Source organism: Mauremys mutica, chromosome 4 (assembly GCF_020497125.1).
Source record: "Mauremys mutica isolate MM-2020 ecotype Southern chromosome 4, ASM2049712v1, whole genome shotgun sequence".
Taxonomy (NCBI): domain Eukaryota; kingdom Metazoa; phylum Chordata; order Testudines; family Geoemydidae; genus Mauremys; species Mauremys mutica.
Window position 1 is genome coordinate 62,622,453 of NC_059075.1, and position 16,296 is coordinate 62,638,748.

General features: G+C 47.0%; 1 protein-coding gene across 2 annotated transcripts in view; it reads right to left on the minus strand.

Moving 5' to 3' along the window:
• SPTBN5 (spectrin beta, non-erythrocytic 5) overlaps positions 1-16,296 on the minus strand; it is a 150,404-nt gene that overhangs the window by 100,641 nt on the left and 33,467 nt on the right. For both annotated transcript variants that reach the window (XM_045012303.1, XM_045012304.1), the window contains 9 exons: positions 15,830-15,960; positions 13,892-14,143; positions 12,225-12,512; positions 11,197-11,440; positions 10,013-10,152; positions 7,954-8,053; positions 3,526-3,696; positions 2,906-3,070; positions 2,057-2,283 (listed from right to left, as the gene is read on the minus strand). In XM_045012303.1, the coding sequence (XP_044868238.1) occupies positions 2,057-2,283; positions 2,906-3,070; positions 3,526-3,696; positions 7,954-8,053; positions 10,013-10,152; positions 11,197-11,440; positions 12,225-12,512; positions 13,892-14,143; positions 15,830-15,960 (1,718 nt within the window). The remainder of the gene's footprint in view (positions 1-2,056; positions 2,284-2,905; positions 3,071-3,525; positions 3,697-7,953; positions 8,054-10,012; positions 10,153-11,196; positions 11,441-12,224; positions 12,513-13,891; positions 14,144-15,829; positions 15,961-16,296) is intronic.

Consider the following 16,296-nt stretch of genomic DNA (forward strand, 5'->3'; position numbering starts at 1 on the left):
ATGCTACTAAATTCCCCTGGCTGGCACTGTACACATACAGAATGCTTTCTCAGTAGGGCTGCTCTTGGCATACATATCTGTATGTAAGTTATGTGATACGGTAAGTGTACACATTACAAAGGAGAGCAGGCAGGCAGGGGCAGCAGGTTTGTGTAATTTTTGGTGGTGTCCAGAACGGGTCCAAGTCCCACCCCCTCCCCACTTGCCCTGTAAGCCAATATATATTTTTTAAAATAATGTAAAAATGTGAGGGCTCTGGGGTGGTGCTGGTGATGAGGGGTTTGGGGTGTAGGGGGGGCTCAGGCAGAGGGTTGGGGAGTGAGAGTGAGGGCTGCGGGGTAGGCCTGGGGATGAGGGCTGGGGCAGAGGGTTGGGGTGCAGGGGTGGGGTGAGAGCTCCGGCTGGGGATGCAGGCTCTGGGATGGGGCAGGGCTGGGGATGAGGAGTTTGGGGTGCAAGCAGGCTGCCCTGGGGCTGGGGCCAGAGAGGAGGACTCCACCCAGCTCTCTCCTCGCTGGTAGCAGCGAACTCCAGTGGAGGGACCCCGCTCTCCTCCATGGCAGCACGCTCACCTCACACGACTGTTACTGCACATGCTCCTAGGGCCCCTCTCAGGTCCAGGAAGCCCCCTCACCTCCCCTGTGGTGGGTGCTGGAGGGTGCTGCATGCGCCTCCTCCCCTACTGCTGCCCCTCACTGTAGCCTCACTGGGGGTGTGGGATGGGGTTGCCCCTTGCCCAGCATGGGGCAGGAGTGATGACTGCAGGTGCGATGGCCCCTTGTGGTGGTGAAGGGTCCCGCCAGAAAAGGGAAGGGTCCGTCGGTCAGAGGTGGAAGGGCAGGGTCAGGGTCAGCCTGCCTTGACACTAGTGGAGGGGGACACTAGGACCCTGCGATGGCAGTGGATGCTGGGAGCTGGCAGAGCGGAGCACAGTGCAGAGCTGCAGGGGGCAGCCATATGCTGCCCAGGGCACAGGCAGTGTCACTCAGGGGAGGCGTGCGGGGGCAGCTGGCGGGGCTGGGGAGAGACCCAGCCCCAAACATTGGTGGAGCCGGGCCCCCGGGCCCTGAATATTGCTGTAGCATGGGCACCACAGGCCCATATAAGTCGCCGCCCCTGCAGGCAATCCTACATGAATCAGTATGCAGTTGGTGGGCTTGCACAGGGCCCCCAACTCAGGGAGTCTGATGACAGGGTTAAAAACAAACAAACCAACCCACATACCCAGAAAAAAAGACTAACAACCCAGGGCCACGAAGGGGACAGGGCATCACAGGGGAAGGACTCTGCCTGCATGCTGTGGCAAGAGCCAATGGGCCAGAGTGGAGAGTGGGACCAGCCCTGTAGGACAGGAGACACTGTAGAGTAACTGCAGGGTGGGCACAATTCCCCCCTACAAGGCCTCCCACCTCAGGGGGCAGGACCCAACCCCCAAACTCCCAGGGACACCTACCCAACTATGGCAGGCCCCCAATTACCACAGTGCACAGGGTCCTAAAGTTCTTTAATCCACCCCTGCGAGCAGATTTAGGAAGCAGGAGTACAGTTTAACACCCTCTCTAAACAATCAGTTCTGCTCCATCTTAACCTATCTTGGGAATGCAGGAACCGGGAATTTACTTTTTGACATTATTGTTTTAAATTAGTGTATGGGGGGCGGGTAATGAGATTCACTTTTGGAAACCTTGGTTCAAATCAGTCTTAGTTCACAAGCAAAATGAGTTGTAATGGGCTGAACCTAGGTTCTATTAAATATTGGACCACCTCACACTTTAACAAGAAGTTGGTAGGATTGGCTAGGAAGCCAAGGACTGGAATGGCAGGAGTGTCACAGATTAAGATTGAGGGTCACTAGCAAAACCTGAGGCAGGGGAGCAGGCAGTTGTACAGTTGAAATGTGTTAGCATAGTTTTGTGGCAGAAGCTTGTAGCAGAAGGAATGCCTGGCTGGCTTTTCTAGTGGTTAGAACAAGAGATGAGGAATCAAGAACCAAAGTTCTGTTTCCAGCTCTGCCACTAATTCTTTTCTCCCAACAACTGAGAGAACACCTGCTCACCTTTCCAGATATTTCTGTGTCTCATCCAGAATCTTCTGGGAGTCAAAGTGATTGGTTGCCATTTTCTTGGCACAGGACACAATGGAGTTCATTTTCTCAGCCAACTCCCCGGTCTCCTTTTCCAGTTGACTGTGCTGCTTGAGCAGATCGCGGCTGGAGCGCAGGTCATGGCCCATCTCTGCATCCTGAAGAACCTTCTCAATCTTTTCTATCTTCTCTTTTGCATCCTACAAGGAGCAGATGAACACGAGCTAGCTCAGACTGTGCCGTATGGGCTTTCTTCCACTTCTCCTCCTCCACTCAGGCCGTCCCAGAAGAAGGCTCCCTGCATTCTACAAGGTGCTTTGCAAATCCTTTCTCCGTAGAATAATAGGGAGGGCGCTCTAAAGTTGAGACATCTTTTTGGAACATGTTGATATGTACATTTTTTTCACATGGCTATCCCTGTCCCAGCCCCTTAAACAAATTTCCCAAAATCCAACCCTTGAAATATTTCAAATGACAAAATATTTTAAAATATCTTAACACTCAGAGATCCACAACTGTAGTTGCACCATCACAAGAGTTCCCTGAAATGATGGTAGTGCACAGCTTGACAGCCTGGTGTCTTTCTCACTCTATTCTCCTACAAGCTTAGGATCCTAGGTATGCTGAGGCCATATAAAACTCCCTGTGTCACAATTATTCCTTTGGTGCTGGGGAAATCTAAAATTAAGTCTTCAACAGGATGGCATCCTCTGGGGCTACTCTGTTTCCTGATCTTTGTGATAAGTTTTCTGTGGGAACTGACAACATGGAGAGCAACAGATCAGTCCAGTCCCTCCCCACTGAAATCAATCACCACCTGACCTGGAGGAGTTCCATGAGCTGTTCTTGCTGTCCGGCCTGTCTCAGCTTGTCTCCTCGCTCTATCATTTTGTTGTACAATTTCTCCCACTTCTTCTTCAGCTCTGACATCTTGTCCCTGATAGAATCTGCAGCATAATGGTCATCTTGAATCAGCTGATTTCCAATCTGGGGAAATAGATTTTATTATTCAAAGGTCTCAAAAAGGGGAACAGTCAATGCTAATCTTAACAACTTTGATACTTGTGCTTGTTTCTTTCCAATTAATACCATGCAGCATGAAGCTTTCTCCTACACCAAACCTACCATACCGAAAAACAATGACGCTGGAATGATTCACATTGCTGAGCGCCCTCTGAAATTTCCACTATTACAGGAAAATAACCAGACAAAGTAATAACTCCCTCATGTATATAATTTGTCTGAACCCCATCACACCTTTACCTGCCATGCTAAGATTTGCAAACTTAATGTTAAAATGTAATCAAGAACATCACTTAATCAAAGACGTATCTGTGGTGCGAATGGCTGTGTTGGCCACTGCTGTTCTATGCAAATAGAACCAAACTTATCAAACACTGGCCAAGTTGATAAACCTTATCCAACAATTATTCCACCCTCACCATTATCAGCTCTGCAAAGTGCTTCTTGTTTGCCATCATTTCCTTCTCAGCAGCCTCATGCCACTTCAGTTTGCGCAAGATATTTGTTGGGTCACGATAGGACTCATCTGATGCAATCTTGTACTTCTCTTCCATCCATATCAGCTGCTCAGCAACATCATGGTTGAACTCCTATTAGGGACAGTTAGGATTAAATATATTTAACTGCTGATTGTACACAGACTCAAGGACACTACTTTGCAGTGCTTTAGCTCTCGTTCCCAGTGATGAGCTGCCAAAATATTAACAACCGGTTCCCTCCTCCTCACCCCATGAGGGGTCATGCCCCCACCCCGACTCCTGTCCCATCCAACCCCCCCCCATGTTCCTTGACAGCCCCCCGCTACCCATGCCCTATCCACCCCCCTTCCCTGTCCCCTGACTGCCCCTTGCTACCCCATCCAACCCCTTCTCTCATTCCTGATGGCACCCCGGGACCCCTACCCCAACCCCATCCAACTACCCCTTCTCTCTGTCCCCTGACTGTCCCTGGAATCCTTACCCCTAACTGCCCCCCACGGCCCCATCCAACCCCTGCTCCTTTCTGACTGCCCCCCCGACCCTTGCCCCCATTCAATCCCCCTGTTCCCTGCCCTCTGACTACTCCAACACTAGTCCACCCCCCTCAACTCCCCTGCCCTCTTCCAACACCCCCTCCCTGCTCCCCTTACCTTGCTGCCTGGAGATGGGGGCCCAGCTGGGCTGGGGCTGGAGCTGAGCCGCGCGGCTGGGCCGGACCCGGACGCAGACCCCGGGGCAGCAGGAGCCGAGCCCCCGCCGCGCCGCCCGAACCCTGGGGCAGCAGGAGCCGAGCCCCAGCCGCGCCCCGCCGCGCCGCCCGGACCCCGGGGCAGCAGGAGCCGAGCCCCAGCCGTGCCCCGCCCCGCCGCCCGGACCCCGGGGCAGCAGGAGCCCAGCCCCCGCCGCGCCCCGCCATGCCGCCCGGACCCCGGGGCGGCAGGAGCCCAGCCCCCGCCACGCCCCGCCGCACCGCCCGGACCCCGGGGCAGCAGGAGCCCAGCCCCTGCCACGCTGCCCGGACCCCGGGGCAGCAGGAGCCCAGCCCCCGCCGCGCCGCCCGGACCCCGGGGCAGCAGGAGCCCAGCCCCCGCCGCACGGCCCGGACCCCGGGGCAGCAGGAGCCCAGCCCCCACCACGCCGCCCGGACCCCGGGGCGGCAGGAGCCCAGCCCCCGCCACGCCCCGCCGCGCCGCCCGGACCCCGGGGCGGCAGGAGCCCCGCCGCACCCCACCGCCTGGCCGGACCCGGAGCAGGAGCCCAGCCGGACCTCCCCTCCCCCCCCGCCCAGCTTACCTGCCTGCCTGTTCAGGCTTCCCGCGAACATCTGATTCGCGGGAAGCAGGGGCGGGGGAGGAGAAAGGGGCGGAGCAGGAGAGGAAGGGGAAGTGAGCTTGGGCCGGAGCTTTTGTTAAATTTAGCAGCCCTTATAGAACTGCTGGAACAACCGGTTCTAAAAGGGCTGCTAAATTTAACAACCGGATCGCGCGAACCGGCTCAAGCTCACCACTGCTTGTTCCCTAACGCCCCTACTCTACTTGTGCTACATTGATGACATCTTCATCATCTGGACTCATGGAAAAGAAGCCCTCGAGGAATTCCACTGTGATTTTAACAATTTCCATCCCACCATCAACCTCAGCCTAGACCAATCCACACAAGTGGTCCATTTTCTAGACACTACTGTGCTAATAAGCGATGGTCACATAAATACCACCCTATACCGGAAATCCACTGACCGCTATACTTACTTACATGCCTCCAGCTTCCATCCCGGACACACCACATGATCCATTGTCTACAGCCAAGCTCTAAGATACAACCGTATTTGCTCCAATCCCTCAGACAGAGATAAACACCTACAAGATCTCTATCAAGCATTCTTAAAACTACAATACCCACCTGCTGAAGTGAAAAAACAGATTAACAGAGCCAGAAGAGTACCCAGAAGCCACCTACTACAGGACAGGCCTAAAAAAGAAAATAACAGAACACCACTAGCCATCACCTACAGCCCCCAACTAAAACCTCTCCAGCGCATCATCAAAGATCTATAACCTATCCTTAAAGATGATCCCTCACTCTCACAGATCTTGGGAGACAGGCCAGTCCTCGCTTATAGACAGCCTCCCAACCTGAAGCAAATACTCACCAGCAACCGCACACCATACAACATAAACACTAACCCAGGAACTTATCCTTGCAACAAAGCCCGATGCCAGCTCTGTCCACATATCCATTCAAGTGACACCATCGTAGGACCTAATCACATCAGACACGCCATCAGGGGCTCATACACCTGCACATCTACCAACGTGATATATGCCATCATGTGCCAGCAATGCCCCTCTGCCATGTACATTGGCCAAACCAGACAGTCTCTACGCAAAAGAATAAATGGACACAAATCTGACATCAGGAATCATAACATTCAAAAACCAGTGGGAGAACACTTCAACCTCTCTAACCACTTAGTGACAGACTTGAAGGTGGCAATTTTGCAACAAAAAAACTTCAAAAACAGACTCCAAAGAGAAACTGCTGAACTCGAATTAATATGCAAATTAGATACAGTTAACTCTGGCCTAAACAGAGACTGGGAATGGTTGGGTCATTACACTAATTGAATCTATTTCCCTATGTTAAGTTCTCCTCACACCTTCTATGGGCCATCTTAATTATCACTTCAAAAAGTTTTTTTTCCTACTGCCGATAATAGCTCATCTCAATTGATTAGACTTTTCCTGTTGTTATGCATACTTCCACCTTTTCATGTTCTCTGTATGTATAAATATCTCCCGTCTGTGTGTTCCATTCTATGCATCTGAAGAAGTGAGCTGTAGCTCACGAAAGCTCATGCTAAAATAAATTTGTTAGTCTTCAAGGTGCCACAAGTACTCCTGTTCTTTTTACTTTGCAGTGGATTCTACGAACTCCCTCAGTAAATATTTGGTCCTTATTTTATCTAAGTGTTGGGGAGCCCAGTTTCTTTTAGTATGAAAGACAATGTGAATAATCAGCACCCTGCATTGATGGATCACAATCCTGGATTGCTGACAGACTTGAATAATCTTTTGCAGCCCTAATGTAATATCTGTGTCTCCTCCTTTGGACAATATTTCCTACCCCACTGCTTTCAGTAACCAATGAAGACTCAGATTTCAAGCAGAAAACTGATTTATAAATGGGATGACCCACCATTATGACCATGCAGCTCCATGGTGGGAAGCCCAAATACCATTCCTGACATTCCATTCCATATGAAAAATGTGGCTAGGAGCAATGTAATAACAATGCTTCCCAATTATATTATAGATATATTATATATTATAGAAACTTTAATTTGAAGAACCTTTTGGGTAACTAAAAGAATCCTGTTAAGGATTTCCCCAATACCCCAGGACGATTCCAAGTGAAAAACTTTAATGATTAGAGTCTACGGCAGGGGTTGGCAACCTCTGGTACATGGCTCGCCAGGGTAAGCACCCTGGCAGGCCAGGCCAGTTTGTTTACTTGCCGCGTCGGCAGGTTCGGCCGATTGCGGCTCCCACTGGCCGCGGTTTGCCAGGCACATCCCTCGGTCCTCGCCAGAGAGGAAAATGAAAAGTTGTGCATACATAAACAAAGGTCAGGTTGAGGCCTCTTTGAATATCAGATCCCATAAGACAAATTATTTCCTTGTCTGTATGGTAGAATGATAGTTAATGAAAATGTGACCAAAAAACCAAAACAAAACAAAACAGGCCAGCTCTGCTCTTACTGACGATGCACCACTTTTACAACCATGTAGCCACATTTACATCAATGGAGTACTCATGATTAATATTGGTGTAAGTGACAGCAGAATCAGGGCCAATGTTTTAGAAAGAAACTTTCATTCCATATCAAGAATCTGAACCAGAGGCTTCCTCCCACTGGTTCTGGAGCATCAGCTTCTTCTCTCCAGTTATAATTTTCTGTGGGAGCCCCAGCCCACAGTGAAGCATTAACATATGAGCCAAACGGGCTAAGGCCCAGGGTGATGTTCACAAGGACATTATCTAGCGATCAAGATGCCCAGGTGGTTTTTCATTAAATGTTTTCATTTCTTGTGTTAATTCAACTCACGGTATACTTCACTATGGCCTAGTAGATATTCTCTGATCACTCCAACAGTGTTAAATGAGTTCCTAATGTGTTTGCCAATACTCTAGTCAGCCTACATGTGGGGTCAACATTTCCTAACCTCCTGCTCCTAGGTGAAGTGGGCTGTGGCTGGAGACAGGGAGAGTGGCTCAATATTTTTAGCCTTGGCTCAAGGCAACAGAGAGTGTTAAATTACTGCAGCCCTAAGGTTTCCTCTGGTCAGCTCTAGTGCATCAGCCCTTTCACCTGCAGCTGAAGAGATGCCAGCAGCTTCCTTTTTTTCTGTTCATTACTCTGTCTCAGTCGTTCCCAGCGATTCCGGAATTTAGCCAGTCTCTCCTCGATCCTTCAGAGAAAATAGGACACAGAGCTTTAATTCCCCTATCTGGAATGATGACAAGGCAATGGCACTGATCCGTCTGGGTTTCCCTGGTCATTCTTTATTGCTAGAACTTTGGGCTAGCTGCTGTTGCTAAGAGTAGGGTGTGTGTGTGTAAGGCTCACTACCCCATCCCTTTGCACGACTGTGCTGCATTTTCCAAGATTGAGAGGTTGTGTGTGTGGGAGAAAGGCAGCTTCACTGGGTACTACTGCCTCTCCTATGCAGATAGGTGGGAAGGGAATAGATGGACTGGGGGTGGGCAGTCTTATGATTATTATTAAGAACTATTGGTATTATGGTAGCTCCCCAAATGTGCTGGGCACAGTACCTACATGTAAGATGATGCAGCCCCTGCCCTGAAAAGCTTTGTGTTTAATTCACTCTCATCCTCACAAATATTTTACTTTAAGACTTAAAGTGATGAAAAAATGAAGGCTGTAGTTCAAAGGTTTGTAAAACTCTCCATTTCATTTCTGGGGAGTTTGCACAGAGGCTTGAGTTCATAAGACATCTTCCTCCAATTTAAACACATAGAACCGATCCTCAGCTAGCGTAAATCAACCGTTCCATTGAAGCTGATGGAAATACACTAATTTACACCAGCTGAGGCTCTGGCCCATGGTTGTTTTTCCCAGAGTGAGTCAATTAAATGACAAACAGATATGTCTTTATGACTAAATGGAGACCCCTATGCTAGAAGAACCGCGGAAAAGACTGAACAGGCACAAACATATGTTCCACTATAGCTCAGGCACAGGCACTATATTTTTGCATTAGAATTTCTCTTTCACCTCCTATCCACGTTCCCATAGTTTCTCTGTATTTGTTACCTTTTTTTTTTTAAACTTTGCCCATTTTTCATCCTACTTTTTCTTTGGATTCTCACTGTGTTCAGCTGTGTTCCTCCCCTCCCCACTAATCTCTCCTAAGCAGAATGTGGTCCTATAACATTTAAGTGCGGGATAATGCAAATACAGTGACAAACACAACCTTCACCTCTTAAGTGCAGCTTTCTGCTCTTGTGTTTTTGGCTATTTGCCAAGATGAATTCATTTTGGGAAACCGCCAAATGCTCATCCTCTCTCTTTTTATATTTAAAATTGAACTATGCCACCGCATGTCATGGCACGAGACACCAGAGCCAGTACAAGCATCTTTAAGCATAATTGTAGCTTCTCAGTTTCCCCCAGAACTCTCACCTTCAAACAGTTGTGCTCTCTAAACATACAGGGCCCAATTCTCATTTACACTAAGGCCCCTTTACACTGCTCTAGCACTGTAAAGGAGCCATGAATTACACTGACTCCCACTTGAAGGCCATGTTATAGTGCCAGGGTGGTGTAAAAGGGCCTTAGTTAGATGAGAATCAGGCCCACAGCATGATGATTACAAACACTTATTCCTTTGTGAAGTGATTTGAAAACTATTGTATTCATACTAAATATTATTGATACTCTCAAATGCAAGGAACACACAGTTATGTGCGAATTTTAATGAGTTTGTCAATAGAGAGGTCATAGAACCATAGGGTTAAAAGGGACTACAAGGTCTTATTGGCATATGTAGTATAAAATGCCAGGAGAAAAACTGGAGTATTCTCCATTATTGTACCAAAAATGGCACTCTGAACTGAAAGTGTTACCCTTGTCATCAGAGTACAGGAAATGCATATCTTTGCAATATCAGCTTCATTCTCTCCAGGTTAAGAAGCAGCATGGAAGGAAATGAGAGAATTCATCCTTTTCCACCCAAATTAGAACACCACAGCTTGTGGACTGATGGGATTTGGTATGAATGCTGGCTCAAACTGGATCTTCTGTTTCACTCTGACGACATTTCATGATGGTTTGTAAAAGTTAAATGTCTTCAGTGGAGTCAATTCCTCCTTTTTTGTACCTAGAGTGTAAATGGCTCTGAACTCACATGCAAGAAGCGAAGTGCCTGTTCTCTACTAGCTTCTCCCCATGCTCATGCATCACTTCAGCCCGTTGCTTCAGCGCCATCAGCAGTCGTTCAAAATCCTCATGCCGCTTGAGAAGGGTGTGAACAGCATCCACATGGTCCTGGAGTGGAGGGAAGAAAACTTGATCAAGTCTCACCTCTGTAATATGGCTCTCTCTGTGGCAGTGGAGGAGATGGTATTATTTCTGCCTTTGTGCGGGTCTTTATTCTCCATCTTCCCCCTGTGAAGCAAGTATATACTGTAGATTTTCCACATCATTGAGGACCTTCGGGGCTTTGAACAAGTGAGGAGCGGTGCCTTGCTTGATCCCTTATCTCTTATGTTTTCTCCTGTCCTAAGATTCTATCCTCATCTTTTAATTGCAGCAGCATGGTGCCACCCTGGTGTAAGCACTGTATTATAGGGCTTCCACTTTCACACACTCTTAAAATAACCTTTATATTGAACACTTTAACAGCTATTCCAGATCCATCTGTTTACCTGGCATTTGGTTACCCAAAAACTGCAGCAAACCAGTCTGAGTGATATGAGGAAGCTGCACTTTAGATTCTAACAGTACTAGTAACAGCTCTATCATCCAATCTAAGGGTAAGTCTCCAAAAGGTGTTAATAGTACTCATATCCTCTTTCCCAGCCTCTCCCCATTGGAGGTGAGATCGTTACATTGTTTCCCCTGGCTGACTGCTGCTGAGTATTGCTGTGGAATGTACCAATTACTTCCTTGCTAATATTCTACTGATTGCAACAGCACGCTAATGGATAATGGCAGTGTATGAGTAGAAGGAACTGTGGAGAAAGCACGGTGAAAAGTTTAACCAGAGCATTCCGCCCCAACTGCACAAACACACTTCTGGGTCACAATGGCAGCTTCTTGGTTTTGCGTCTTTTAGCAGTTGTGAGCCTGCTTCTCATTTAAAGAAATGAGTAAATGAGAACCAAGCCCTGTGTGTGCAGTTTCTGAACATTAACATATCACTGCTACAAAAATGCTGCAACCAATCTAAGCTTGGCTAGAAATTCTCAGTTTTGAGCCAGAGGAGAGAGATTGTCATTGAATCTCTGTTCTCACTGAGTCATTGTGGGTCAAAACTGTTCTGGATGGGAAGTGGGAGCAGGAAACAACAAGGGCTGTTCTGATACATACCCCAAGGTCATCTACTCGTAGAAAAGCCTCATGGCTGGAGAGGGTTGCATTGATGCGATGTGCTTCCCTATTGAACTTCTGCAGTTCCAAGCTGTCTTGGAGCCTCTTCTTCCGCTGCTCCCACATCTCCTCCAGCTCACTGCTTTCTTGGGTAAGCCTCTCCACAGTCTGGCGCACATCCTGGGTCCTGTTGCTGGGCTGACCATACATTACCTTCTGCCCCAGCTCTTCGAGCTGCATAAACCTGCCCAGAGTCACAAGAAAAGAGGACAAGTTACTGTAGGAGGAGACTTGAGCTTGGTGTTCTCCTGGCAAAGCACAAAGAATAATACACTTCCTTCGCCTATAACTTTCCCATCTCTCTCTCTCTCTCTAATGCTGCTCTATTCCTTACTTTCTTGGTGGCAGAACTGCAGTTACCCGTTGCTTTCCCTATTAACATCCTCTTCACTTACAGTCTGCCAGGAAATGCAGGGATTGGCTGCTCAGGGTTGTACACCTGAGGTGGCCAGGAGTTTTCTCTCTTGGCTTGAGATCCCAAGAAAACAGGTGGCCAGCCATTACATGGGACAGGAAGAGTTGCTGGGTTTTTATAAAGTGAGAGATGGGGCTGGGGACTTGAGAGTCTGGCAGGCCTGGCTCATAAAAATACAGGAGAGGGGAGAACCCAGGGTAAGTGATTGGATTGCGCCGGCAGAAGTGACCTGGAAAGGAAAAGAGATCTGAGGACTTTAAATAGAGAGTTTTCTTCCTTGCTGAGCATCAGGGTGAGGTAGAAGGCAGCTATTGCAGTCAGACATTGGGTTATCAGACACTTTCATTTGATATGGGGAAATTAACTGGGTTATGTGCACAGTCAGTTTTTATTTTCTTCATGATAAATTTTGTATGCACTTAAATAAAGCCCAAGCACCATTTTCACACCAAGTTTATGTTCCCAGATCTGTTTTCTGGATTTGCTCCTGGCCTCCCTGGTGCTGCAGCTGCAGTACCTTGCCCTCCTTCTTCACCCTCGAAGCAAACTCTACCTGTCCTTCTGAGTGCGAATTTCCTTCAGAAGGTCCTGATGTTCCTTCAGCAACTGCTCTGCGAAAGCCACATCCAGGCCCATCTCGTCACTGCCCAGCTTCTCCCTCATGCCATTTGCCCAGAGCAGGAGTCTGCGGCTGTCCTGCAGGAAAGCCTGTTGATCCTGTGCCAACTCCAGGGCTGTTTCCCTCTCTTTAGTCTGTGACTTGAGTGTGGCCAGCAGCTTCTCCATATTCTCCACTTGCTTTTTGATGGCCCTGCTCTCTGCAGGGTTGGTGTCCTTAATCCTACACAAGGAAACCAAACAACATCCTTGATTTAGTTTCAGAGACAACTTTAGCCTTATAGCTTGACCCAGCTGACACTAAAGTCAATGGGACTGGGTTGTTGTTAGTGGTTCCTCCCGAAAAGAAGGTCAGTTAGGGCACTTAATGTTCCTTATCAGCAGTAAACAGCATAGACATAGTGATCATAGAGTCCTCCGGGAAATGCATCCTGTCAAGAGACTTTACAGGCACCAGTGGTGCATTCATCACTGAGGATCAAAATGTTTTTTGTTATGTTTTTTAATTCTCTGGCTTTAGTTAGGAGTGTCAAAAGCTAGCATATCACATCAAGAAATTCATTACCTTTACTTCAGAGATATAACCTTATAATGAAATAAACTGCCTTTTTATAGTCTGACTCAGTACTGGTACCCTTTCCCCAGCCACTGCTGGCTTCACTGATGCCTTACGTCACCTCTGATCAGTATGTAACAAAGATATTGTAGGACTAATTTCCACAAGAGGATACAAATTACCTGGTCTTTCCTGCTCCCAGATTCCAGGAAAAGCACAATTGCACCCCATGCTCCCTTTCACATAACATAAAACACATAGGGATGATCAGCCAATCAGATTTCCCAGTTCACTGCAATGTTTCTACCTTATAGATCTGAACAGGGAATGCCCAACAGAATGGAACAGGTGTGTTGCAATGGACATTGTAAACACACAAGTAGATATTTTTTAATTAGAAGTGTTAAACCAAAGTTTAAAATGTATACCCAAATACCCTATATTTCTAATTCTCATTCATCGTCTTTTCCCCATCTCATGCCGCTCAAGGACACCCCATTTTGGGGACTACACAGTACCTCATTAAGAATACACATAGCTTAAAATAGTGTTTGTTAATCCTAGTTCATGGTCCTATAACCTGAACTGCAGTATGATCTGCAAATGAGGTGTCCTTAAATTCAAAGAGAGGTAACACTCGTTGTCTAGAACAAACTCAGTGTGGACAGTGGTTTGCGTTGATAATTCATTACACACCGCATTTCACTACATGTGCTGGAGATTTGAGTTGGACGAATACTCAGTGATTCAATATCAATAAAGACTTAAGCTACTCCATTCATAATATAGGGATTCTTTCTATGTAGACAACGTTTGGAGCCAGTCACCCAGAAATTCATCCAACTCTACCCAGGATAGAAGATCTCACTCAAAGAGGAAAAGGAGCAATGATTGCAGCCAGACAAGGAGAGCAAGCTAGCACTAGAGGCTGACTTAAGGCAAGTATAAATCAGCCTTTCACAACTACATATACTCTATACACTTTGCTTCAAATATGAAACTAGATCACTAGGCAAAAATATAGAAACAAATGGCTGATTTCTTACGATTTTGCCACACTCTTCAGGTATTCAATTTTCCTCTCCAGCACCAGGACCTCCCTGTCAAAGGCAGAGAGCTTGCGCCGGTCTGCTTCCAGTACGGCAGGTGTTTTTGCAGGTTCCATACCCTTGAGATGGACCAGCTTGTCTTGAAGTAGCCCTCTGGTGCTCTCGCAGTCCTGGAGGAATGTCCTCACATCAGCCACCTCAATCAGCTCTGAACCCTTTTCCTCCTTCAGAGTTTCCAGGTGCTCCCATCTAGGAATGAAAAAAACAACTGCAACAGCTATATCTAGACACTGAAATCACAGTGTCTTTGCCTATGGGGGAAAAATAGATTTCCAGGGGATTTGTTGCACGCACAATAAAAATCACCTATGGTAAAATTCATCTCTGTGCTGGGGGTGGAGACAAGCTCTGTGCTCTCTTTATATACCACAGCAATCTTCAAAATAAGAATGTATTGGCACTTAAAGGGGGCATAGGATTAGTGCTCAGCCTCTACACATGGATGAATTTCTCCTCTAAGTAGGTATCCCTCTCCCGCACCCAGTGCAAGCCACTATCACACTGTTGATTCTATGCAAATAAAGAAAAATAATCAAAATAAGGACCCAATTGTGCCTTGACATTTCTGGCCATGGGCTGCCAAGAGTCCATAGAAAAATAGATAGCAAACACACTTTACAAAAGCGAAGAGTTTTTTATAATTACAATTTTCAAACCTGAATGCCTTAGGAGGACATCCTAACCCCTGCCTCTGGGTGCGCAAATCCACACTTAGCCATGCAGCACAGGCTGAACCAAACTGAAGAGCCCATTGTGACATTTGGCTATCCCATGATGTGCTTGCTTTTACTTTAAATATAATGAAAACAGGGCTTATTCCAAAGTATATTTTACCTGCCGTCATCCATTCATTTAGGACCTGTCAGTCTGACCTTTGTATCACAGCACAAGGGGTGCAAGGAGACTTCCACCCCTTCTCCTTCCTGTGCAAGGGTCAGGCACCTCCCCTGATGCCCAGATGGGAGCGTGCTGCAGCACCCTATGGATGGTACAGAATTCAGACCCACCTCCCCTCTTGGCTCCCTGAAGCTCGGGAGGGGATAAGGACTTATGGGGAATCTTTCCCACTGGACCATGAACAAAAAGCCCTCAGATCCCAAAGCATCAGCTGTACCCATGTACACAATGAGTGTGTCCATGACCTGGCAATAGTTCTTGTGAATTATATTTTTTCCCATATCTCCAGCCAGTAACGGTTGGGACAATAAGATCCAATTTTCAAACAGGGACACGTAAACAGAATGGCCCCATCCCCTATGTAGACACTCAAATCAGCATTTACGTGCATACAATAGGCACATATATGCCGAAGTGATGACTACATATGATCAAGTGATGATTAAGGTGTCCAGTGTGCAAGATGCTCTCAAATGGAAAAGTGAGCTCCTTGCCTGCCTGTAGAAACTGCTTGTTCTTTTCAATGACTGATTGCCAAGGGCAGAGGATAGACTTTCCATCACAACTGTCATAATACCATAAACCCCACAGTCAGTCCATGTAGACCAGCCCCTGCTTCTCTTCTTATCATTATCCTAATTTTGTTAGAACATCTCCAGCAGGTGTGGCATTAAGCTGTGATGCAAAGAATTCTAGTGATTTTGATTCCATCACTTCTTGGCAAATGGTTCTATTTAGAGCTGGTTACGTTATAAATAAGAGAGATGTTACATCTCCAATTTGGTAAAAGCTTCCCCAGTGAAGTAAACACAAACTGCAGTGACAAACAACAACTTTCCATAGACAACCCTCTGTTTTCACATCTCAGGTCAGTTGTGTGTGCCAAAACATATCAAAATATTTTCTCCAGGATAGTTTATGCAGGGCATGAAAAGTCCTTGATGGGGTGATTCCCCATTCTATCAGGAGCACCTTTACCTTCTACTGAGCTCTTTAAGGTGGGCTTGGATCTCATTCTGTTTGCTGGGACTGCTCTTTGCAAACTTATCTGCTAGGCATTTGATCTCTCCCAGCTGGATTTTCCCAGCAGCCATTTCCACTAGAAAGCTCTAAAACAGAAAAAAAAATACAGTGATAATGTATGGAGTGAAGAACTCAAAACTCAGCATCTCTATGCAAATAGTGCTCCACAAGCTGTTGTATTCACTCATCTTCTATTTGTATATCTACTATGCTTTTATATCCAATTTATTTCTTTTCTCTCTGTTCATTCATTCATCTCTTGACAGAAAACACTCCCCTATGTGGTTTTCCCCCTTAGCCCATTGATACATAATAAACTTATTCTGGTATAATATACATCCCATCCCACCCTACTGACATGTGGACAACTTATTCTGGTATAAATCTGCAGTTATATAATCACACCTTAGCTTTCACTGGAA